At 33.7% G+C, this 26,688-nt stretch overlaps 1 protein-coding gene across 8 annotated transcripts in view; it reads left to right on the forward strand.

Annotated features, from left to right (window-relative positions):
- The first annotated feature begins 2,452 nt into the window (after positions 1-2,452).
- The window catches only part of NOVA1 (NOVA alternative splicing regulator 1), a 156,144-nt gene continuing 131,908 nt past the window's right edge, over positions 2,453-26,688 (forward strand). For 2 of the 8 annotated variants that reach the window (XM_074289605.1, XM_074289606.1), the window contains exons 1-2: positions 11,974-12,083; positions 13,799-13,878. Coding sequence is in view for 4 of the 8 variants with exons in the window: in XM_074289602.1 (XP_074145703.1) it covers positions 4,429-4,564; positions 6,398-6,541 (280 nt within the window). In the remaining 4 variants the exon portion in view is untranslated. Of the gene's footprint in view, positions 2,575-3,067; positions 4,565-4,663; positions 4,932-6,397; positions 6,542-11,973; positions 13,879-26,688 lie in introns of those variants that run through there. The other 6 variants (XM_074289603.1, XM_074289602.1, XM_074289600.1 and 3 more) reach the window with 6 other exon arrangements.

A 26,688-nucleotide genomic window follows, 5' to 3' on the forward strand; every position in this document is an offset into this window, starting at 1 on the left:
TAAAAGTTCATTCAGAAACTGAATACACCAAAACAAATATTTTATTTCAGCCACTGGGGCTACCAGAAATTTTCTTTCTTCAAAAATTTTAGTAAATTTCAACCTGTTATCACTATGAAAATGGTACTACATATATCATATAAAACATTTACTTTGATTATACAGAATCAGAGTGATAGAATGGACAACACTAAAAATAATTTAGTACTATAATTTAGAATACAAAGAAAAAAAACTACCAGGGAGAAGTTTAAATAAGCTATTAAATAATTGCAATTCACTGACCAGAGAAGCTAACAGGAGAGACTGAGTCCCCTTTAGAGGCAAGTACCTGGCTGTACAAATGTGCTTGTAAAGTGCCTGGTACACTGTAAGCAGTCTATTAACATTAAGCTTAATATCTACATAAAATGTCATTTTTTTTTTGACCCTGGGAGCTCCCTAGAGTGATGGAAGTATTCTCATAGCCAATCTGAAGAAAGGTCAAATAAACACCTCCATGTCACACAGCATCTCCAGTAACTCCTCAAATCACATAGATACAAGTAATTTTTAATGGAGATTTCATTTTCAAATAAATTCAGATGTTATATAGACAGCTACCTCACTTGCCTAAATAATCCTCCTACATACTCAGATATCCCATCTGAGTATGTAGGCTACATTACCATTACTCTGTCACTAACCCCTTAGGGAAGGCAATTTTGGAGTTATCTTTGACTCATCATTGTCCTTTACTCTGATTATTCAGACTAGTGCCAAATTCTACCCATCAAAAATATTGCTGAGCACTTATTTGTGACATTATACTAAGTATTATACAGGACAATTTAGTTGCAAAGTACTATCTAGAATAATTTAGTATACAATTGGAGCAGCAAACAGTTGGGAAAGAAGCCCTCTCCAGGGATAGAGAAATAGTTCTTATTTGCCTTTTCTTCTCCATTCCCACTGCTAGTTCTAATCATTTCAGACCTTATCCTTTTTTACTCAATTCCCTGCACTAATCCTTTGGGGATGATGATAGTTTCCTACTACACTACAAAACAAGACCCTAATCTTCACCTTTAGCTTCAAAGTTCTGGACCAACATACCTAAGGTTATCTCACTTCCCATACCTCTTTCTTTCACGACTACCTCTGGGGCTCTAATAAGTAAAGCCCATCATTCCTATTACCTTTTCACTGCCACTTTCAAGCCTTTCTCTGAACTAAGCCATACCTCAGCCTTGTGGTAAGTTATCCATCCATCACTCAAACAGCACCAAAAATGTCATTTTTTTTTTCCCTGAAGTCTTTCTGGAATTAACCTCTGTTCATAGAATTTCTTTTCTCTCTCTAGCATTCTCTTCTCTCCTCCCCCCCCCCCCCCCGCCATAATATGTTCTAGTTTAAAAACATTTTTGAAATCTTTTTTTATATCATCTTTATTTCCAGATAGATCTAAAGTTTTCCTTATAAGAGAGGAAAAAGGAGAGAGAAAGAGGGATAGGGAGAGGGGGAGAGGAAGAGGAAGAGGAGAAAGAGAGAGCCAGACAGAGAGACATAGAAGAACATAGAGACAGAGAGGGAGAGGGATGGAGGGAGAGAAAGGAGAGGGAGATAGAACGAGTTCAGCAAAAGTAACCAATGCACCTACTGAGTCTGATAGTTTATGTAATGCTTTACATCTACAATCCTCCATTTCTATATGGGAGGGAGATCCATTTCCTCATATCTTCTTCCGCACTAAGCTTGGTCAGAAAATGGCATTTCTGCTGCTTTCTTTGTTCATTGCCTCACTAAAGAATTTACTCTAGGCTTGAAAATCATAAAAACATAAGGAAAACTTTAAGACGCGGTTGTGTTAATGTATACGTTGAGAATGGGTGTGTGTGAGGAGGGGGGGAGGTGGCAATGGGACTAAAACCTACTTAAAAAGACAACTAGGCACCACTAAGCTTTTCCGGTACTCAGAGTGGCGCAGGGGTAGGAGGTAAGAGATTTAAGGATTTTGTAGTCCGTTCCCCTTATTTTACATTTAAAAAGCTTAGCCTCTGGAGAGGAGAAATGACTTGCTCAAGGTCACTCAATTAATGCGGGACAGAGCCAGGGCTATATAAACCCTGATAGTGATATGCTCATTCAGTCATTCAGCAAACATTTATTTATCATCTTACGTTCAAGGCACACGGAGAGAAGTCATGGTTTAGTGGAATAGAAAACCGGCTTTTGCGAAGACCTCGGATTCAAGTTCTGCTCGTGACACCTCCTAGCAAAACATTTAACCTTCCAGTGTCCCAGGCCATTCTGTACATCTCTTTTTAAGTTACAGTTGCCGATCTGCATCATTGGAAGGAGTTCCCCACACTGATGAAATCACAAGTCGGGACAAAAAAAAATGTGGAAGGCACCATGCTGATCTATTTCAATGTGTTTAAGACGGGTTGTTTGCTCCATGTTTATTAGGTGTTTTTTGCATAAATTCGGCAGTGCTTGAGACTATCAGCACCTTGAGGGGATAACCCTCACCTATGAAAATGGCTTTGCGCATCGCCGGGCGGCGCCGGATCCGAGGAAGGCTTTCTCCTAAAGGTAAGAATGCTTTTCTTGCGTAGCGAATCGCGCCCGGCTGCTTCAGGGATCCGCACATCCAGGCGCTGCTCAATGGGATGCTCGCTAACTCCTCTCCTTTCTAGCTTACTGTTGCGTTTCGGGGGTCGGGGGTACTTGTGCTTACTACTGGGTCAAGGGTTTTCCAAATAACTCTTAATGTCCTATCGCCCCGCCGTCACCGGTCTTCCCAATGCCCTTCCTTACCGCGGCCGCGGACATGGTCCCGGGGCCACAGATGAGATTCAGACCCCCTAAGAACCCAGTCTTTGCCTTTCCCATCCCGCCCCACCACTACTTCTCGGAATCCTACGTCGTGATTGGTGAAGCGACCGGTGGGCGCTTCTTGACACTCCGCTTCTTATTGGCCACTGCGACCGTCGGTTAAGCAAGCTCTTCCCGCCTCCTTGGCCTAGCACGCTACCTTGACTCCTTAGTTTCTGCGACAAGCTCTCAGTGTTTGGCTGAGCCGTGTTGCTGAGGCCGGGAGACCTTTCACCCCGGCTTCCCCTACCCGCACACCGCTGCCCCCTCCCGCCCTTTCTCACATACACACACACACACACACACACACACACACACACACACATACACATATACACACACGCACACTCCCTCTTTCCCTCCTCCCTCCCTCCCTCCCTCCCTCCTCCGGCTGAAGCAGCGGTGGCTGGGAGGAGGCGGCGGCGGCGCTGCTGAGAGGCGCGGACCCAAGCGCGAAGTGTGTGGGAGTCTACGAACTCACCCCCTCTCCGCCCCCCCTCCTCTGCCATCCCCCTCCCTCCCTCCCTCCCCGCCAGCGGGCCCCCCCCCCCCCCCAAGCGGGAGAGAAATAATGAGAGAGTCGGAGCGGCAGCGGCGGCAGCAGCAGCAGCGGCAGCGGCAGCGACAGCGGCAGCGGCGGCAGCAGCAGCAGCGCCGAGCAGCCCAAGCTCCAACAGAACCGCTCCGGCAGCGGCGGCGGCGGCGGCAGCAGCAGCAGCAATAACAGCAGCAATAGCAGCAGCAGCAGCAGCACCGGGAGTGAGGAGCCCAGTGCTAGAGAGAGCCCAGAGAGAGGGGGCACCGAGGCAGCGCCAACCCGCTCCATCTCTCGCCCTCCTTCTCCGCCCGCCGGCCGGCTCGCTCACTCGCTCTCCCACCAGCCTCTTTTCTCGCTTGCACTCTTCCCACCATCCACCGCCTCCTTTCTTCCCCTCCTCCCTCTCATTCACTCTTTCACTCACTCGCTCCCCTCCTCTTCCCTCCACCCCCCACCATCCCCATCTTTCTCCCACTCATTCTTCCCCCTCCACCTCTCTCTCCTCCTCCTGTCTCCCATTCACTCTCTCCTCTCTGTTTCTTTCTCCCTTTTCTTCTCCTCTTTTCTATCCTATCTCGATCTCTCCCATCCCATCTCTCCCCCTCCCCTCCCTCCCTTCCTTCCTCCCTCCCTTCCTTCCATTCCCCGGGACTGACTCCCTTCTCCTGACTCTGCACTGCAGCTGAGCCCTCCCCTCCCCAGTGAGATTCGACCCGCGTTTCTTTTTTTTTCCGAAAGAAATTTCAGTCGAGACAATTGAAGGGAAAGGGGAGGGCAGAGGAAAGAAGGAAGGAAGAAGAAGAAGAAAAAGAAGAAAAGAAAAATCCTGTTCTTAAAAAACAAACAAACAAACCAAACAAAACTCAGTAATTAAAAAAAAAAAAAAAGACAAAAACCTAACACCCTCCCCTCTTCCTCCTCCTTCCCCTCTTCCCCCGAACGCGGAAAAAAAAAAAAAAAAGAAAAGAAAAGATCAGACAAGCCAGGACAAAAGGGAGAATATTCTCCCCTGAGCAGCAGCGGCAACAGCAAACATGATGGCGGCAGCTCCCATCCAGCAGAATGGGACCCACACTGGGGTTCCCATAGACCTCGACCCGCCGGACTCTCGGAAAAGACCGCTGGAAGCCCCCCCTGAAGCCGGCAGCACCAAGAGGACCAATACGGGCGGTGGGTATCAGCTTCCACCTCCTTCCTTTCCCCATCCCCCCTCCCCCCCCCCGCTTGCCCGCCCCTTCCCTCTTTCCTCCCTCCCTCCTCCTCCCTCCCTCCCTCTCTCCTCCCTCCCTCTCGCTCCCTCTCTCTTCTCTCCAGGCTTGGACACCACCAGCCTCTCTTACCTGGTATCTCTGTCCCACTCGCCTCCCCCTCTTCTCCCCGGAGCCCCCCTTCCTCTACTTTTCCCTTCCCTCCTCCCCTTCCCCAACATTTCCATTTCTATGTTTATCATTCATCAAAATGGCGACCGTTTTCCGAATAGACCCATCTTTCTGTTTAATCTGTAGAGAGGGTAACCCTTTAAATGTCCTATACCTAGGTAAGGGGAGGGGAGCCGGGGCGGGCGGGGGAGGGGGTAGTAGGGTCTGCGAAGGGAGGGATGACATGAACCTTCTGCCTGGGGATCTCCGGATCCAAGATGCGCGCTTGCATGCATCTTTTTTTTTTTTTTTTTAAACAGTTGGCTCAAGTAAATAAATTAATGGCACTTGTGTAAGGGGTTTGTAAAGGACTGGAGGAAAAGAAGACAAATTTTTCCTTCCAAATACCTCTTCCCATTGCTTTTCTTTGGGCCACAAGTTGAATGGAAAAAAAAAAAAAGATCACTGCATGCTGCTGCTGCCTGCACTTATCTTGTCAGTGTAAATATCTCATTGATTTGTCTTGGGGGGGTGTGTATGGGATGGGGGAGGGAAGGAGAGTATCTGGTGAGGTGACTTGTTAGTTAACATCCTGCATTTCCTGAAAGATGAGTTATAGCAGGACCACTATCTCCTCTTCATTTGCACTGGAGTCATCCTAACAATGCACCGAGTCAGAGGTGAATTTATCTCCAGCATTTGCAATAGTAAAGGATGGGGTTACTTTTAATGGTACATCTTCGATATTTGATTTAAAGGACTTGCTGGACCATATTTTGAACAAAAACATCTGCCAGAAATTAAAGTTTCCCAAGTTGGAGTCATTTTATAAATCACCCAATTTTTCTCCCCCCTCCCACCTTTCGTTTTATATCTCACCAATTTTTATAATAGCTTTGCTGGAATAGGAACATTAGGTATTGTCACTTTTTAAGTACTTTAAGTAAGTGACTGTTAAGCTCTTGATCATTTGGACGAATTCTTAAAGTCTTTAAATAATGAGATTAAAAGAGATCATAGTTGATTGAGAAGTACTACAGGAATAAACTAAGATTACTTAGCTTGCCACCTATATACCACATTGAATGATTATTTGACTTTTAAGGTTGGAATAAGATCCCTGCAGTTTGGGTGGCTTATCTGGTAGTATGGTGGTTGTTTTGCACACTTTAAAGTAGAATACTGGTAGTAGTAGCTACTTTTATGTGTTTCTTAGTGATAAATTGCTCATTACTTTCAATAGTGTTATTTATTTTGTATTATTTTTCTATAACAGTTACAGTTTATAACCGGGTAAATTCCTTGGAGTTTTGTAATAGTGGTCATTTTATTTTGCTATGGAAACTACAAAATTGGAACAATTCCTCATTTGGAATAACAACTGGAATTTAGTCATCTGTTTCTCCAGCACTCAAAATGATGAAATATGTTTAGATTTGCTCACATTTAAACCTAAAAATCCTGTACAATGAGAAATATGTTTTGTATACAAAAACTTCTTTTGTATATAACTGGTTGATTTGATTTATTTTTTCATGTTTTATATAAATGTTTTGTGTAATGCTTTAGCTGCTTCTTTTTGAGGGAGAAGATAGAAAGTTACCGAAATTACATTAACCTGGTTATATGTCTTTCCATTTTTCAGAAGACGGCCAGTATTTTCTAAAGGTACTCATACCTAGTTATGCTGCTGGATCTATAATTGGGAAGGGAGGACAGACAATTGTTCAGTTGCAAAAAGAAACTGGAGCCACCATCAAGCTGTCTAAGTCCAAAGATTTTTACCCAGGTAGGTGCAATGATGATGAGCACATTATTTGAATTCCTAAGGAGATAGAGACTAGATATACATATGTGATGTTCTGCATAGAGAATTTCCCATACATACTATGGGAAGCTTAAAAGCAAATAAGAAATCAACATTGCTTATTGTGTTTTGTCTCTAGAATTGATTTGATATTGCCTGTTGTCAAAGTGAGAGAAAGGGATTCAGACTGAGATCATAACACTATTCTTTTGAGTTTGTTTTTTTGTTTTTTTGTTTTTTTTTAAGACTTATTCTTATTAGGGGACAAAATCTAGACTCTAAAGATAGAAATCCTGACAGCTGGCATTAAGAAAGAGGGTACTTCTGAAGTTTTCAGACATCATTGTGATGACAATTAGACTAGAGTGGATTCAAAAAAGGGGAGGGGGGCTTCTTAAAGAATGGGCCATTTACTTCTAAATCCATTATGTACCTTCTATCTGCTTCATTGCTTTGTTTGCTGGCCCTAGAATGAAGTAAAGGAGGACAAGTGTTGCCTCTTAAAGATGTTTCTTTTATAAAGTATATTTATCACAATTGAGAAAGGAAAATATTTTATAATATTTTGATATAGTAACTACAGTTAGCTTACAGCTAATATATGGAAGATTTCTTGGATATATGTGTGTATATATATATTTTTTTCTTTTTTTTTTTCTTTTCCTTGAAAGGCTTTTTTTTGGGAGGAGGGGAGTTGTGGGGGTTGGGATCATATTTTGTATAGTCCAAAGTGTTAATAATTTGTCTGTTGTTTTGGCTATTCAACAATTGGGATTTAATGTAAAATAATTCTTCTGGGTAACACATTCTTGGCTGATGATTTTACTTAGAAATAGCCAACTGGTTGTGGTATCTTTTTCACTCTAGAGGTTGATAATTTGGTGCTGAGGTGACCAATATTGCCGATTTTTTTTTCTGTAGGAAGGCAAAGCTGTTTTGCTTTCGGGGGATCTAGATTCAGTAAGATGACTGAATTCTATATAACAGCAAAGACAGCTGGCATGAGTGTAAGCAGAACGTTTGGAGTATTTCATTTTCATAGCCAATTCTCTTGGTAGACAGAAGTGGATCATTATTCTGGATAAGAAGGTTCAGTTTTGTTAAAATTGCCATTTACTTATGTAAATTGTTTGTTGTATTTTGGGTTAACACATGAAATTTATGAAACAAAATGTACTATAATATAACTGAAATTATTGTAAAACTTTAGGGCTTACTAGCATGTAGTTTTGTAGATTACTTTCCTTGTCTGAAACTTTTCTTTATGCATTAGGAAAGTTTGCTAACATATTCATACTCATACATTTTGAAAGGTATATTATGGTGAAAGAATCAATGTGGAATTTTGAAAACTCTTAGTAGAAATAAAAGCACTCAAAAGAGCTTGATTGCAGAATTAATAACGTAATAGTTCTGGGAAAGGAGCTGCAATGGTAAATTAAATTCACTGTCAATAGATGAAAATGAAATAGCTTCCTTGCATTATACATGAGGTGGTATCAGATGTGCAGGGATGTTACAGAAAATTGGTGTTTATGAAGGATATTCCAAATAGTAAATTAAATGCCTTTTCATTTGAATATAGTTTATTTACATTGGATTGGAAAGGGTGCACCAAGGATTGGGTCTTTTGTTTAGTACTCTATATATCTGCATGTGTCTTTTTTTCCCCCCTGATTCAACTGGAATTACCCTTTTTTAATAGTTGTAAGGCAAATTGTTCAACTAGAACAAGAATATCCTTTTAAAAATTAAGATAGAATGGAGTTTAAAATTTCTGTTGCACTCTTATTCTGAACATGATCCAATGTGAGTGAAATGTCAGGATAAAAGAAAGCTTGTACTTTGTCAGTAACAGGTGGAATACCATCTCTAAGGCATATGTATTGTATCAATTTTAAGTATAAAGCCTTATAGCTAATGAGGAACTTTGTGCATTTTTGTGCTCAAGAATAATTTTAATTAGATTCTTACCATTGTGGCATGGATAGACCTAATAAATGTATCTATCTTGTGACATTCTTTTGATTGTCTTTTTATTTGCCTTTGTCCATAAGCCTGTGAAATTTTCAGAAGTCCTGATATTCACCCAAGCTATCAACTTCTGTGTTTCACCCATCCTTTTTACTCATATAGTATTGGTTATAAGAATCTTGCTCATTTTTCAGACTAGCTAAAACATAAAGTTGTTGATTCTTTCCTCAGAGATGTAAGAAATTACTTATAGGATTATGTAATGATTTGGAAGTCCATTGTGTAATACACACACACACACACACACACACACAAATATATATATATATATATGTGTGTGTATGTATGTGTATATATACTTATATCTACTTATTAACTTATTGTTAGCATACATATATCTGATGCTTACTGCATCAAGATTTATTTCTGAGTCTTACATTAATAGTTTGGAAAAGTTTGACATATTTTGGGAAAAATATTTTTATTATTTAACCTAATAGCAACATATTTTTTATAATAAAAATAGGAACAAAATATATCTCTAAATATATTTTCCTGTGTCTTATTTTTTTGTTTCAGTAAAAGATTAATATTCATCTTAGGATAGAATGTGTTCTTGTCAGTCTTACAATTTTTTCTACAGATAAATTGATTTATTTATGAAAAAACTTACGTCCTATGGGGTAAGATATGAAACGCTAAAAGACAATACAGGATCATTTTTATAAATAATTTCCCACTCCAGAATAATAAAAAGCAAGTGTAAAAAAGTGTCTTGTGTTTGTTTCCTTTTATTTTCTAAGCAATTTCTTTAAAAATTTCTAAAACACTTTCTGAACATTCTTTCACTAAAAGTATGAAACGGAAAATCAAAGAATACTTTTTCCAAACTGATACGAATTTAAAATGCTAAATCAGACATTACATTGTAAATTGTATTTTAAGATTGCAGATAAGAAAATAAAATGTATATGTCAAGTAAAATAATGTGAAATTGTATGGAATTGTGAATATGTGTTTTCAAATGTGGCACTTGGGAAATGGTACTACAAGTGGATATTGTGTTTTGCTTTTCTTCAAGCTATACTACATACTCACTTTTTATCTAGCTTTTTTTCTCTTAAGTCGGAATGAAACACTTGATTTTAGATTGTTCAAAGTGTTTTTTTTTTTTTATTAAAAGCAGTGCAGATAGATTTCTTCATTACTTCTATATATAGTTATGTCAAAAGTTGTTAAGTTTTTTGCAAAGCCATTTTGTTTTTTGCAAATTATTTGATTTTAGATGAACAATTACCTTCAATTATGTAATATTTCATGATTTGGTAATTGAGCCCCATACAGTCTGGAAGAGAGTCTATGTTTAAATTTTTTACGAATTCACTGCAATCCCTACATCATCGATATTTAGATGAAATCAGGAACCCTTACTGGATAATATCTGTGAAACATTATATAGAAAATGTTATATAGATTTTAGGGCCTTTGTTTACATGTGTATTATTATTCCTGGTTAATTTTTGTTTGTACATGATACTTCAGACATGTTTTCTACAAATAGGAAGACTATTCTTGATATTTCATATACCAGTCTCTGAAGGTATTGGATAACAATTGTATTGGTTTGGGTAACAATTTAATCTGAACCTATTTTTTGTGGTTTAGAAGTTGAATTGTATAACAAATAAACATTTTCCAGTATTTTTCATAACATATTTTCAGTTTTTAATTTTTTTGGCCTTAAGATTATTATAACTTTGACTAAATTTATTGATTGCAACTCGTCATGACAAAGGTGATATATGTTTTAGTCGATTACAAAGTTAAAAACAAGAATTAGTGAATATTTACTTTTGGTGCATAGAGTATCCAAGTCCTACCCTGCATAATGAATACTTTTTTGGAGTTGGGGGGTGGAGGTGGAAAATAGGGGAATGGTGATTAAAACAAACTTGGTGGATACGTTTTGTTTTTGATGATTATATTTTGGAAAATAATGCTGGTTTTAGAGATGTAAAGGCTATTGTGGCCATGTATGATAAAATGAATTCTTGCTTTTATAATTGCTGAAAGATCTCTGCATTTTATATTTAAAATAAAACAAAAATCTAATAGTACAATTTCAGTATTTTTTTTTTTTTTATCATTGACTTCCCAAAGTGTGTTACAAATATTTTCTCCTTCTTTTGGAAAGACAGAGCAACTTAAAAGCATTGGTTGGGGTTTATGTTTTCTCACAAAATCCTTTATATAACTAGAATCACACTAGTTATGTGATTGTAATTAACACTTAAAAAGCCAGGGGGAAAAAAAACTCTAAAGCCAAAAGCCAAACACTACTGGCTATAGAGAGCATTCTCAGTAGCACTCCTGTCAGTTACATTGTGATTTAGTTGTTGGGGATGGGAACGAGAGAAGTGGAGAAGCAATTAACTGCCATTTTTTTTTTTACTCAAAGAAAAATTGATTATATTAGAATTAGTCTTTGAAAATAGCTTTGCTTTGCTTATTTTTGTTCTTCATTTAATACTGAACCTTATTTTGTTACTTCAGGATTTTGAACTATATTATGTCATAAATGGCATGTCATTACTATAGCTAGAAAATAGCATCTGTCAACAATTATTCGAAGAAGAATAAGAGTTCTTAAATTCATTTTATTAATACAGTGACTGATAATGTAATATGAACATCTCAAAAGAAGATATAATTACAATAAAATAAAATCATAAGTTTTGTATTTGCTTTCCTTTTGATTCTTATTGGCATGGTACAGTTAGTAAATTGAGAGTATATTGCATTAAAAAGAATGTCTCCAATATTCGTGATAGCAGCATTTCAGATATTTTTTGTGGCAAATAAATGTTTTTAGTGGTTTTAAAAATTGCTATTTGAAGCCTTGTGGAATTCTGAACACTTTCATTTGTAAAACTTAATGAGCCGTTACCAAGAAACATTCTATATAACACATATTCATTTTGAAGAGAATTTAAGAAAGGACTCATAAAGAGTAATATGAAAATACTTGAGGTATTCTACATGAAATACGTTAGATAAAAAGAGCTATGCTTTGTGAAATAATGTTAGGAACTGTGTGGTATCATTAAAAATACAACAAAAAAACCTGTCTATAGACAGATTCTTTCCATTGTAGGCTTAAAGAAAAGGACATTTGAAACATTTTATAGAATATAACCCTCTAATTAAAGTTCAATCCCTGGTTTAAAAAAAAAAAAGATTTCTTCATAAAGGGTGCAAAAGTATTTTTTCTCTACAAACACTGATATACTCTTAGTCTTTTTTTTTCTATATATTATAGTGATACTGGTAAAAGCACAACTTTTATGAGTTAATGCAGCTTTTAGAAATAGCACTGGGGGATGGGGTGGGAGGTTTGTGCCTGATTGCCATCTCATTTCCATCTTTGGATACAGCTCTAGCATAAAGTTAAACAACATCTGCAGAGATCTGACTGACAAACATCTCTCTGGGACTCATCATTGCAGCCTGCAGCAGGTGCACTCAGCTATGCAGCCCTTCTCAAAAAGAGGTTAGTTTGTTCTAACATTTATCAGTAGACCAGTGGGAACAAGTGACTTTGTAGAAGAGGGGTGGTTGTCACTCGTCCAGTGCTGAAATACTACAGGTAATTGGGCTGGACTGGTGAGAACTGTGGCAGCCTGCTTCTCACATTGCATTGCAGCTGCTCTGAAGCTTAATTAATCTGACCCTCAGAGGCCACAACGTCATAGTATCAAACTCTACACACCAGAAATGGAGAGGACATCTTTTCCAATTCTTTTTGATGCTGATATTAGTAAAGTTTATCTCTCTTGGTCTAGTTTTTTACAAATATAAAATTGACATCTATATAATTGTCTCTAAAGGCACAATTTCTTTTAAAATCTAGCTCCTAAAGGGAGGAATTTTTCAAAAAAAACTAAAAAAGAGTCTTATGAGGGGGAAATAAAAACAAAATATTGTAATATAGAAACCATTAAACTAAACTTTTAAATAAAGGCAGGGAGAATGCAGTTAATAGGGAAAAATAATCTAAAAACAATAAATTTTAGTAGGAGAACCATTCATCTGATAATGATCCTATTTTGCTGTCACTGAAACACTATGATGCTTTTTGATTGACATGATTTATCAGAGCACTAAATTTGCTAGGGGTCTTGTGTTCCTGCACACGTGACAGTAGAAGTATGTGAAAGGTGTTGGGAAGTACTTTTAAACTTCATCTTTGAGCAGTTTTGTTTAACAAGTAAAACTAAAATTTAATTGTCCATTTTTTTTGAAAGTCTAGGAAACAATTATTCTCTTAGATTAGTTTGGGCTTTGTTTTTTGGTTTCTTTTGAATCTATTCAAAATACTTTGTTTTGTACTTTTTTTGTTTTGTTAAGCCATAGTTGTGTGGCTACACCAAATTTCATTAGAGAATTTCAGTTATGATTTCACATCTTTATATAGGCCTCGTGTCTGGACATTAGTTTCCTTTATAATTCATAAAGTAAATACAAATTTCATACTAGATTTGAGATGATGGTCATCTTATTTTTAGATAATTGGGTTTTACTGTTGACTTTTAAATTTTGTTAACATTATTAATTTGATAATGCATCGTCAGTTATTGAAGTATTAATCAAAGTATTATCCTAAATTTGTAGATTTATTTTTAGAATGAATGCTAGCACCACATTTTTTCCCTGAAGTTTTTATTAGCATTACATCTAATAAGGAAAATTTAATTTGGAAGAAAGTATTTTAATTAGTTTCATAAAGTAATATACTTTGTCTCTTGTAGAGAATAAAGGAACATCATGAAACTAAACAGCTATGGTCAGGAAGTGTATTAAAAATTAGTGTCTCATCTCTTAACTCTCCAAAATATTTATTATATTCTTCAGTTGAATTTTAATGACACTTTGTTGCTAATTCTACCTAGGGTTGAAATTAACAGTTCAACCCTTCTCTAAGGATTTCTTCTCACTTAGGAATCTGTGAGTCATCTAAAATTGGCACTCAGAAATTTCGCATTGGTTGCCTGTGATCTTTAAATGTTGGTATTTTATAAATACAACAAATAAGCCTATTAAAGGATAAAAGGGCCACTTAATAGAAATACTTAGACACAGATTTTGAGAGATTTTTAATATTTAGTTTTTAAACAACTGTGTGGATACTCTTTCCTATGATAGATTCTAGTTGTGAGAACACACAAAATCTGCGCTCCATCATTGATCTTTTACTGCTTCCTGCAGGGCCTGTCATGGCATCGTTGACAGGATCAGATGAAAATTGAAATCAATATCTTGAGTTTTTTAAGAACAAAATGGCACAGGTAAGATTACCTTGGTATGAAAAATTCTTGATCGCCTAATTTTATTCTTACCAGTTTCATTATTGGTAAATTAAGATTTTAGTGGTTTTCTTTTTTATTTCATGACACACTGATCTCTCTTACTGGTGTGCAGTGTATTATCAATCTCCAACAATTAAATTTTTATATAATCGAGTAGCATTATACACTTTTTTAAGATTTCAAATATCGTGAAGGCTTAGGGATAAACTACCTTTCTGATTTCAGTAATTTTCATCGAAGAATATCAAGTTGATTACATATTCAAGTGCTATTATACCATAATGCTTACCACAAAGTGAAAAACCATATCATTAATATAATAATCCCAAATCAACTTTCAAGTGGATCCTCTCAAGCCCCCCTTTTTTTTTTCCTGGCCTTGATTTCATTGATACTGCACTTCAAAAATATGAAGAAAAGTATTACATACCATTTTCTAAAACATTGAGGATGTTGAACTATGGATCATAAATTGAACAGAAATTAAACTTTGTAACCATTCTTTATAATGAGTTAGATCATTTGGCAACTCAAAAAAAGTTCTTTGGTTTGTCTAAAAGGTTAAGACACCACTATTTAATGGGCGTTTTGCATACCTGTATTAAAGATAAATTTTAGTAATATGCATTGTAGGTATTCAAAGTAGAGTCACATAATATCCCTAACCTTATCCCTTGTTTCAGCAGTAAGGCAAATAATATAATCTCAACTCTGGTTATTTTGGAGGAAGTTCAAGTTGATACAGCCTTCTGGATTTAGATTTGCCAGCAGACATTTATTTCAGATATTTTAGAAGATAGTTTGTTGGTATTGTTTCTTTAGAGATTGAATCTATTGTTAGTGTCAACTTTTATGTAAATTGGCTAGTTATAAAATTTTTGTATATTTCTTTAATGATGCTATCAGTTGATTGTGTAAGTTGAGGTGAAACTAATCAGTAGCTCATTTAAGGAAGGTTTATATAAAATACTTATGTGAATATTAGGTGAATTATTGGATTAATTTAGACTGCCTAGCTTATAATTTAAATAAATTTGATTAATATAGGACATTCATATTTCTGTTACCTCTGTCCTTGATCTTTGATTTTGTAGTTGTTGGGGTTTTTTCCTGGCATTTATTTAAATCTGGTTCCCTGTTTTCTTCCGTGCTTTGCTATTTTCATATTTTTATTTCTCAAATAGCTTCATTTTAAATATCTTGAAAATTTGCATATTTAGGAGTAGTCTAGATTCAGGTGAGTGAGTGTGGTTTTTTATGAGATTTGATGCATTTTAGGAAATGGATTCAAACTTGAAACTTCACTTAAACTGTGAAGGTTTCTAATTAAATTCTTCTAACTCCAGATGTCATTCATTAGTTGCATAATTTTGTAAGCATTCTGTGGCTTAGTTTTTTTGTAGGCTATTTGGTACATAATAAATAACATAGATTCATCAATTATAAATTTAGAACTGGAAATATCCTTTATGATCAGTTAATGAAACCTGCTTATATAACAGGAGAAAACTGAGGCACAGAAAAGGAAAAGTAACTTTTTTCTGGATTACTGATTCTAAGGGAACGCTCATCTAATAAGTGATTATTTTATAAGTGAAAGAACTTGTATCTTTGAACTTTATTGAAATATTATTAATTCACAAGTATTTAATGACACCTCTGTGCCATTAAATTGCATTCCCTGTGAGGCCATTTGGTAATCATAACTTGTAATATAGTCCTACATAATTTTTAAAACAATATATATGTTTTTGAAAAATTGAAAGGTTAATTTTCATAATCTGAGTCATATGCTCTCATTAAATTCTTTTAAGTTCAGAATTGTTTAATCTATATTAATTGTCAGTGCCTCAGTGTTTTAAAATTTTCTGCCATTTTGCCTTTGAAGCAATTAATAATCTATAAATATTTATTAGGGTACCTTTCTTTTGAAAGCATTTGATCATTTCATAAGAATCACACAATTTATAGTTGAAAAGAGATTATGAGTTCCCTAGTCCAAAACTTGGTTTTATACATGAGGAAACTGAGGTCCAGACAAGGTCTTTTGAATGTAGCATTGAGGAAAATTAAGTATTAAGTTAACCAGAATACAAATTTCAATATGTTTATCTAAGTCATTCTGTATTATAAATATGGAACAATAAAATACTAGAAACTTAGTTACTTTCTTACTTTTTCTTCTACCTCCTCCCCTTTTTAATAATCCCTTGAACTAAGTTTCTTCATGTATAATACTGTTTTGTTTACTAAGACAAAGGCAAAGAAGATATTTGAAAAATAACTGTTTTATCATTTGGCTTGAAATATTGAAGGACAAAAGACAGGGTTCTAGTTAGGTAATAACTTGTAGCAAAAATAGATCTGATATTGCCTAGCTGAAATATGTTTAGTTATTTGCTTCCTTTCTAAGTTTGTGGTGATTCAAAAATAGAACTGTGCCTTTGGTGATTTGATTTCTATTTATCTAATATATTTTCCAGCTCTTTCATGGATTTGCTTTGCTTTTTTCACTTCCCCCATCTTGTTTTTCATTTTTGTGAATAGAAGAAATGAGATATTCGAATTAAAAAAAAATTCAGAATTGACATATCTGAATGGATTTCTCAAGTATTCTCTATTGAAAACTTTGTTTTTGTCATTTTTGTTATTTTATTTGTGATACTTTAATAAATATTGTGCATATGACCAAGGATTTATGATCTTATATTTGGGAAGACTAGTTATTAAAAGACACATAGATAATCTCAAGCATATACAATTTAAATCAGATGCCTTATCTAGAACAATTAATTGTTTTTAAAAGCTTTAGTAATTATTTTAATATCTGATTGTTTTGTTGAAAATGACTATTTTCAGGCTAATTAGCACAGCTAACCTTTTTTTTTTCACCCCTGTGATAACAAGCTTAAGGACTATTTAATGTCTCATATAATTGTGAAATTTGATGTCAAGTTCTTAAAAAAAAATTTTTTTTTTGCAGCTTCCTTACTGATTTGATATTTTCTTATACCAGTTATTTATTTGAATATAGAATTGGATAGTGTACTTATTAAAATCAGTGTTGAAAAAAAAAGCCATAGTGTATATTCATCATTTGTTTCCTAATAAAGCAAAAAAGTGTAATTTTCATGTATGTTTCACTTTAATTCAGGTAAAATTGAAATGTGGACCTAAGTTGAAGTCACCATATTTTTGACCAACTGTTTTGATTAGGGAAGATGGAAAGATCACTAAGTGGGATTAATAAGCAAGTGAGAAAAGTATGGATAGGGGACTGTGGAAAATAACTAATTCTATAGTGACAGGAAAACTTGTTAGTGCCATGAGGCTTTTCTCCTAGATCAACTCCAAGGAATAGATAATACTTTGAGCATCTCATCTTTTTGATTTTAAGTCTCACCTCAGATATCTGCTAGTGTGTGTCACCTTGGGCAAGTCATTTAACTCTGTTTTAGTTTCTTCCTCTGTAAAATGAGGTGGAGAATGAAATAGCAAACCACTTTAGTATCTTTGCCAAGAAAACCTTAAATAGGATCATGATGGGTCAGACATGACTGGTGACTGAACAACAACAAAAATTTAGATTTGACTTTTCATGAAATAAGCAAATGCCATTCATCTTTTGTCTGCAGGTGAGGTAAATCCATGCACATTTTCGGAAGCACATTTATAATAAACAGCTTGTTAGAAACAAAGTATCAGATCACTTTTAAGCTAAATGGACAGGATTGAAAGTATGGTCTTTGATGTGTTGGTGTTGGTGATACTTTTGCTTATTTTTGATAACCTTTGTACTGTCTCTAATGTCTACTTTTAAAAGTGGGCATTAATGTCACTTACCAGCACCTTATACACTGAATTCTCATGCATATTCAGTTTCATAGATTGTAGATTTTTGCATGTTTTCCCCCAAAATCCTTTTCTGAAGGAGATTTTATTTGTACTTTGAGAATTAATACATATAGTATTCATAGCTCACATTTATTATGTACCTTTAAATTTTCATAGTACTTTCCTTACAACAACTCTGTGAAATAGGTGATGTATTATCCCAAATGTATGGATAAACCATGACTTTTTTTTAATTATAGCTTTTTATTTACAAAACATATGCATGGATAATTTTTCAATACTACCCTTGCAAAACTTTCTGTTCCAAATTTTCCCCTCTTTCCTCCCACCCCTCCCCTAGATGACAGGTATTCCAATACATGTTAAAATATATGCAGATAAACTATGCCTTAAAGGATTATGTTACAGTTGGTTAGGGTCACAGAGCTACTAAGTAGAGGCCACATCACAGTGGGTACAATGTAGGATTTGGAATCAGGAAAATTTGAGATATAATCTTTCCTAGAACACTAATTGGGTGATTTTGGGCAAATTGTTAATCTCTGTGTCTTCATCATCCCATCGGTAAAAATAATAATACTAATAGCACTTACCATGCAGGATTGTTGAAAGGAACAAATGCGTTAACACATTTTGCTAACATTAAAGCACTGTACAAATACTAGTTGTTAGCTATTACTTCTATGTCTCATCTGTTAAGCAAATTGTGAAACATATAGGCTGATTAAATCTGATTCAAAAATAGCGTGGGTATGTTGCTGTCCTTAGTGTAATGTAGCAGTCAGTTTCCTTAATCAAATGAAATAATATACAAATCATTTTTCAAACTAAGTGCTATGTAAATGTTAACTGCTATTATTAATAATAGTAGTTTATGATTTAGGATATTATTTGGGGATTGGATTGTTTCAATATAATCATTTTTGAAATTTTATTTTTTGGGATATGAAATTAAATCATGTAGTTATTAAGGTGAGAGACTTTTAAGACTAGTGGAAATAGTTTTGATTTCATTTCATCATTATCAAATGAAAAATAAAAATTTCTGACACATTTGAAATGAAATAGATATCAATTTTAAAATCTGTTAGTTTAAATGATATTCCTCCTTAGTTTTATATATTTTGTATATATCTTGAAGATAATTTAGATGGGAAGAGAAATTAAAACTACTGAGACTGAGGAGGTATTTCCAAAGCAATATTAACATCTTTGCAAATTAATTTACCCATGATGTAAAAAAATTTGGAGTTCTAAAGTGCTGTGTGATTTAATGACCTTTTTGAGTATAGGGGAAAAACCTATGGAATAGCATGCTCCAGATGAGGAAACTCTAGCTACCAATAGAGATAGACAACTGTTCTGAAATTTTTAGACTTACAGACAAGGAAACATATAGATATATTTAGATATATTGCCCAGAATCACAGGTTGTATATGTCACAAATCTAACCTGAACCCAGGCCTTCTGTCTCAAAGGCTTATTTTCTATCTACTGTGCTATGTAAAATCTCAATTCTAATGATACATATATTTAAAGTGACCAGAATTCAGATATTTTATCATTCATAGTCTATGGCTTTTGTACCCAGGATAGCAAGGGATAACCCTGATAGTCTACATGTAATTGTTGAATTGAAATGGAGACACAGAAAAGAATGATTTTCCCCTTTTTGAATATATCGTTCTAGGAAAAAAAGAAGTAACCATTCTTAATATAATTCCTGTAAAATAGAAAGAGAAGAATTATGAGTTAGATAGAAATAAAAACAGAAAGAAGACAGAAAAATATAAGGGAACCTAGTGAAAAGTACTTGAGTAAAAAATCAAGAGGTTCAGAAGTGGACATTCGTATTTAGTATCTGCTATCTTTATATATGCAGCTTTATTTATTTTTATGTATGTTTGCCCATTCCTTAGGGATAGGGATTTGTCTTGCGAGTTCATTTTTTATAAGAAATTCCATAATGAGGAAACTTCCTACCACTTAGTTCTTAGAGACTTGTTAGTATAATATATGTTCATAATCTCTGTTGTATAAATCACTGGGTTCAATGCTTTCTTAAAACAGTGGTGTTTCATGCATTTATAATTTTGAAAAATAGATGTTAAAATACTGCTTTACTAATCGTTTAAAAGTCCAGAATATCTAATTTTCTAGTTTTTGTGCCAACTCGTCACATTATGTAAATGGACACAATCATCTATTTGTGGAAAGAACTGTGCTATTGATGGTTTTAAAAGTTTGACTTGGATTATTATAGCCCAAATGATTGGAATATTTTAGGAAGATTAATGCACTTGTCACAATTTAAAATTGATATTTTAATTCTTGTTATTGATGTTACTTCTTCACCTTAAATTTTTAAATTTTGACTATAAAAATTTAGGAGGATTTATTAATATAGATTAAGAAACTAACCCCAAAATGATGTTTTGTTAAATTTAAATAAGTCAGTAAACATTCATTTAGTGCCTACTATGTGCCAGGCACTATACTTAGCTGTGGGGATACAAAGAAAGGCAAAAGAGACTTCTTTTGATCAAGGTGCTAACAATCTGATGGTTCAAATTTAAATTTGTTCAAAAGGACAATTCTTGAAAAATATTTGCTATTGTTTTCAATTTAGAAAAAGAGATTTGAAATCTGTGTGGTGCTTCATATTAATAAGAGAGATTTTTAGCTACTTGTATAGAGAAACATTAAAAATTGAACAGCTGAAGTGACATTAAGCACCAGCTGGAGATTTGAAATCAAAATATTCTGCATGTCATCTCAAATTGAAGTGCTATTAAGGATTAGGTAATGCCAGTTGTAAAGCTCAAGGTTAACTTGGACATAGAGAAGAGAATACAAGTAAGACGATTCTTTGCAAACTTTTGTTTAAATTCTACTGTTATTGAAATGCTTTTAAAGGAATAAAGAATAGATACATGAAGTGTGGTATAATGGTTAGAGGCTTGCCTTAAAACTAGAAAATACCTGAGTTCAGTTTCCAGCCATCTGGAATTATTTAACTCTCTGCAACTTTCCTAGATTCAGAAGTGGAAAAGCAAAACACAACACAGCATGTTTAGAATAGGGGTGTGTGTATATGTGTCCCTAGTACATGTGACTGAGGATAAATCACTTCTCAGTGCACTAAGTAATCATCCCAGACTTTGAATAGTAGAACAGTTGCTTAGCTCCATAGGGACAGGGAGTTTCTTCACTAGAGTCTTCCTATGCTGATAGAATATATGGGTTGTGTGGACCACAAATTGAAATATATGGGTTGGATGGACCACAAGTCAAAGGGAGAACCTCTGGAAATATACCTGTGTACTTTTTTTTTTTTAACTTGTTATGATATTGCATTGTAATGACAGAATATTTGGATAGGAATTTAAATTTAGAAAGCATTTCCCTATAAAAGTTGAAATTAATTGTCCTTGATAAAACTTCTTTTCATATTTAATAATACCTTCTTAGCTATTAAGCATCAGTCAGTTGAATTAAATTGAATCACATTAGTAGTATGGCCTCTGATTTTGAAATTAGAACTTTTCTGCCTTTAAAAAAAAGGTGTGTCATGTCACTTGCAAAATACCATCGCATTCTTAGATAGAAGGGTAGATTTGACATCTTATTTAAAAACTAGAGCAGCTCTGCATATGAAAACACAAACTGTGATAATGAGATAGATATACCATATGTGGTAGTTTAGGTTGGCATATATCGCAAATGGCATGTTTAATGTACTGTATTATCAGGATTAGTAATTTTACAGTTGAAGACTGCTATTTTTATTATATTCACTCCTGCTGTTGGGCCTATAGTTAATGCTGACAAAACCTTTTCTTTGTAAATCCTTGTTTTTAGCTATTATGAAAATCTGTTCTGGGCTGAAATTAACTACATGGGGTCTCAATCTTGGTAATAACTGACTTTATGAAGTTGGCACAAAATTAATGAAAATTTTAAAAAGTTACAGAAGTGGATAATTTTATAGTACTCTTACAGAGAATTAAGACAGTAACTCTGGACTAAATTAGTTTACATTGAATTAAAATGAATTAATGGTAACATTATGACAAATAATTAATTAAAAAATTAATTAATTTAATAAAAAATATGTGTAATGAAGTTTGGAGCAGTTAGATGGAGTAGTGTATAGGATGTTGTATGTGGAGTCAAAAAGATTCAAGTTCAAATCTTGATTCAGAAACCTGTTGTCAGTGTGACCCTTGTTTCCTTATCTGAAAAATGAAATTAATAATAGTATCTGCTGCTTGTGATGTGAGATTCAAATGAAATAACATGTAAAATACTTTGCTTCCCTTAGTACTAGCTCTTACTGTTACACGTTTATGGTAGAGATATTATTATTTTTTAAAATTTAATTAATTAATTTATTATTAATTTAATTTAATTAATTTTATTAGTTTTAATTTTATTGTTGGAAAGTTTAAAAGTTGTTAAAATTTACTTTGTGGTAATAAGCTTTCTTTAGCCCTATTTTAAGTCAGTGTGCTTCAAAATAAGATTCTAGTTTTTTTCCATATGTAATGCCACTGATTTAAATAAATACTTTCTTATCAAAGACATCATCATAATCCTCCCCTCAACCTCTCCTTATCCCCCATTTCCACAGGATAAATCACAATATGGATAAGTGAAACCAAACCCTCTTTATTTGGCAATTTAAATGTTAGGGAAGGGAGAAGTGGTAGACTTAACATTTTAAATAACTAAGAATAATACGTAGTTCTACCAGCATTATTAATTATTAATTCTTTGCAGTTTGGATCATAAGATTGTAGATTTAGAGAATGACTGAACTTTAGAGTCATCTAGTCTAAACCTTTCTTTTACAGATAAAAAAACTGAGGCTTAAGAGAAATTAAGTAATCCTAATGTTACATAAGTAGAAAATTTCAGGTGAGATTCCAACCATTCAATTTCATAATTGCACTTTTTTGACTATAACTTTTAATAGTACCATTTTATTTTTCTGAGTACTTCTGAGTGGATAATACAAATTAGAAGTCAGACTTTCTGACTTAATTCAGTGCCCCTTCAGCTCTACCACACTTCCACTTAAAACATATAATGATTTCGTAATAAAATAATTGAATAAAGTATGATCATATAATTATATAAGAAATTGTTTCCTCCCTTAAGGGATATAGCTAGGAATATAAATTTACCACAGTCCTAAAAAATGGATTTTTAAATTTTATTTTCTAATTTTTCTACAACATGGCATCATGGAAAGAATTAAAGTTGTGAACTTTTTGCTGAAGGTTTTAACATAGAAACTATCTCAATTAGTTGGACTCAGATTGGTAAATTAATTTTTACAAAAGGTAGTAGATTTGGTGGCAGAAGTATTCAGAATATTCATTCAGATTCAGAATGAAACTCTAAGTTTTCCATTTTAGAACTGAAATTAATATATCCCATCTTCTACTAATAGGATGGGTAGACTAAGTTCTTTAAGGACTGGATATCTAATAATCTACTTAACTCACTACTTAGAACATCATAGGTACTTAATAAATTGTAATTGAATAGAACTTTTCCTATATGAATTCATATCATATTAGAAAAAAAATTATGACACTGATATAAAGTTTAAAATTGTGTACAAATTTAGGATCCTGCTCCCATAAAACAACAGTAAAAAATAAAGGTTTTATAAGTTTTATGTTAAAGTAACTCCTTTGTGCTTTCTTGCTTTTGCTATTGATAGACTTTCTTTAGCATTTTGAAAAATTAGTGTGATAAATTAATTTAGCTTATTTTAATTATCAGCAGCAGTCTGTATTTCTGATTGGCATAAGCACAGTTCCCCTTTCCCTGCTCTTAATCTGCAATTTACAGATCATTATCTCTTCTACAATTTATACTCTAAAAAGTGTTAATCTGGGAATATTCACAAATCATACAACTTACTCCAAAATAATAGATAATAGATTAGAGGCAAGATTTGAACTCAAGCCTATCTAATTATACCAAATTGTCTCTAAGTTAATTTATACAACTGTAAAACCTGGGAAATACTGATTTACTTTTTGCATTATCAAATTGAGCTTATCATTTCTTATAAACTAAATTATATTCTACTGGAGAGTTAATATTATCACTATTCCTTTATAACATAGAATTTGGTATGAAATCTCAGCTTTTGTTTCTATCCATGAAAATTTTATTGCTGAAATTAGAGAGGATGTGTTACTATGCTTTTTTACTTGTAACATGGCTTTGTGGCATAGATCTATGGATAGAAATCTTGGGTAGTATTAACCACAGCCTAAAATGTGCTTTATTATTAGTGGAAATGTGCCACAGCCTATGAATACACATTATGTTTTTAGGGCCACTGAAATTTTTTCGATTTATTCTTCATATTGTTTTGGTGTCCCAGGGATTGTAGAATATTGATGTAAAAAAGATAGGCTTTTTTGTTGTTGTTATTGTTTTTAAGGAAAGATCATGAGATACTCAGAAGTGTGATGTAATTTCACATTGCATTCTTTTTTCCCCCTATATAATTTTAAATTTTATCATATTTTATACCAAAATTATTGGTGTAAGTTGGCACATTTTTCTTGCAAGGTTCCCACTTAATCCTGTGTGTGTGTGTGTGTGTGTGTGTGTGTGTGTGTGTGTGTGTGTGTGTGTGGTGTGTGTGTGTGTATATGCATGTAAATATCATTGAATTGGAACCTTTTTCTATTCTACTTAGGAAGTCATAAACAGTTTAAGATTGTATATTGTCTAATTGAGATGAACATAATGCCTTCTGATTTATTTAATTGAATATTCAGAATTCTTAGTTCTTGAATCTGTAGATATGATCCATACATACATTGTTTTATCCATATATTATTTTACATCTCATCTTAGTGTATTTTTATTCTGTGTCATTTACGGCTGTTTTAAAATTTGTAGCCCTATATTTTACATGACATATCATTTCTGTTTTGTATTATACCATCTTTGATACAGTCATCAAAACAAAAGTTGTTTATTATTCTATCTATCTGCTATTTCTTTAATTAGTCTATGTGTCAGTGTGTTTTGGCAATGAGAGACAAATCCATAGATAAATAGAATAATGTGAAGAATGTGGACTATTGTCTTTTTTTACTCATTTATCTTATTCAACAACAACAACAACAAAAAACAAAACTAAAAATCGCCTTTCCTTTCAAAAACAAAAACAAAATTCTATTCTACCCCATAGTAATGTTGTCAGAAAAATCTTCAAAAGTCAATAAAATAAATGTAAAAGATATACATTTGTCTATCTATCTAGTGTACTGACCAAGTGTGAGAGACACCCACATACCCACAAAGGACTCCTCAAAATAATATTCTTTAAATGCATGAAAATACATAGGAAACAGTTTTTACTGAATATATAGTTTTCAGAACATAAAGAAAAACAGAATGTGATTGTGTGTATGTGCATATGTGTCTGTTTTGACTTAAGATATTCTTGACCAAGGAAGGGTAAATTTGTTTATATTTCAATATAATTGTTTTCCTTTATTTTATTTTATGCATTTAAGATTATTTTTCTGAGGAGTCCCTTGACTCTTCAAGGTTATCAGAATAGGTCCATGACACAAAATAAGTTAAGAATATCTGATAAAGAACTATTTGTGGTTTCTTCATCTTGAACAGGGTTTTCTTGTGCTATTAAATGGAATACTTAAGAGATCATTAGGCAATATCATGCCATTCAAACACTTAGGTCTTTGAATTTCCTGATTAAACCATTCATACTTTTGTTAAGATCCCTAAGTTGAAAAAGAAAAAAAATCAGCTGTCATTTATTTGTTTACTAAATTAAGGAAAACTTACTCCAGACCTTGTTTTTGAGATTTTATTAATCTATTTAGACAAAATAAGTAGTAATATCTGGAGTTCATGTATTTGACCACCTTTCTTTTTTATAAGGAAGAAATAGGATATGTATGTATGTATAATATTCCATTTTACACTTATATATGTCATGTGTACATGACATATATAAGCTGATATATGTATATTTTATACACATCTGTGCACTCATTTATATGAAATGTATGTGAGAAAAAATTCCTTTTATAATTGATGTTTCTTTGGTGGAAAAAATGGTTCTTTGCATTTATATAGTAATTTGTTATATTATTAACTTGACAAGACATCATTATGGTTCATTCTTCATTGCATGATTGACATATACTCCCAGCCAAAGATATCATAGCACTAAACTCAAAGTACAAACTATTTGTGAAGAAAACAAATTCATATATTTTTGTAGGTAAACAAATAATGAAATATTTGTATAATATTTTACAAATATATTTTATGATAGGAATGTTGAAAAATGAGTTGATAAGAGATTGCTTTTGTTATTTTTGGAATAATATAGGGAAATACATTGTTTAGATATGTCTTAAATTCTAAAAAATAGAATACTTTTTAAAATGTTTTTTGAATTTACAGAATATCACTTAAATCATAAAATTGAGTGGTTCTGTAATTTATGCTACAAATTTAACAATATAAATGATTGTTAGGAGAAGTAGCATGATGTAGTGTAAAGAAAATTAAATGTGAAGTCAGAAAACATGGGGTCAGATACCACCTTTGATGCCTTTAGTGACATGGGGCTAGTCACAGACTCCTTGAACTTCAGTACCCTTCCTTCTCTGTAAAATGAAGCAACTGGGCTAGTTGGTTTCTAGCTCTTTAGCTCTGTGATTTACACTTTTATCAAGTGCTTTCCTAATCTAAATCTTTGATCCTGTGATCCCAGTTTATTAATTTATTTCTATAAATTACTTTAGGACTGAGAGTAGGAGGTGGAGATCTGATATTTTTATGTTTACATACATAAAATATCTTTATCCAAATTGAAATAACTTCCATAAAGTGATTCAGGCAAATTTTAGGGT

This window comes from Sminthopsis crassicaudata, chromosome 2 (assembly GCF_048593235.1).
Source record: "Sminthopsis crassicaudata isolate SCR6 chromosome 2, ASM4859323v1, whole genome shotgun sequence".
NCBI lineage: Eukaryota > Metazoa > Chordata > Mammalia > Dasyuromorphia > Dasyuridae > Sminthopsis > Sminthopsis crassicaudata.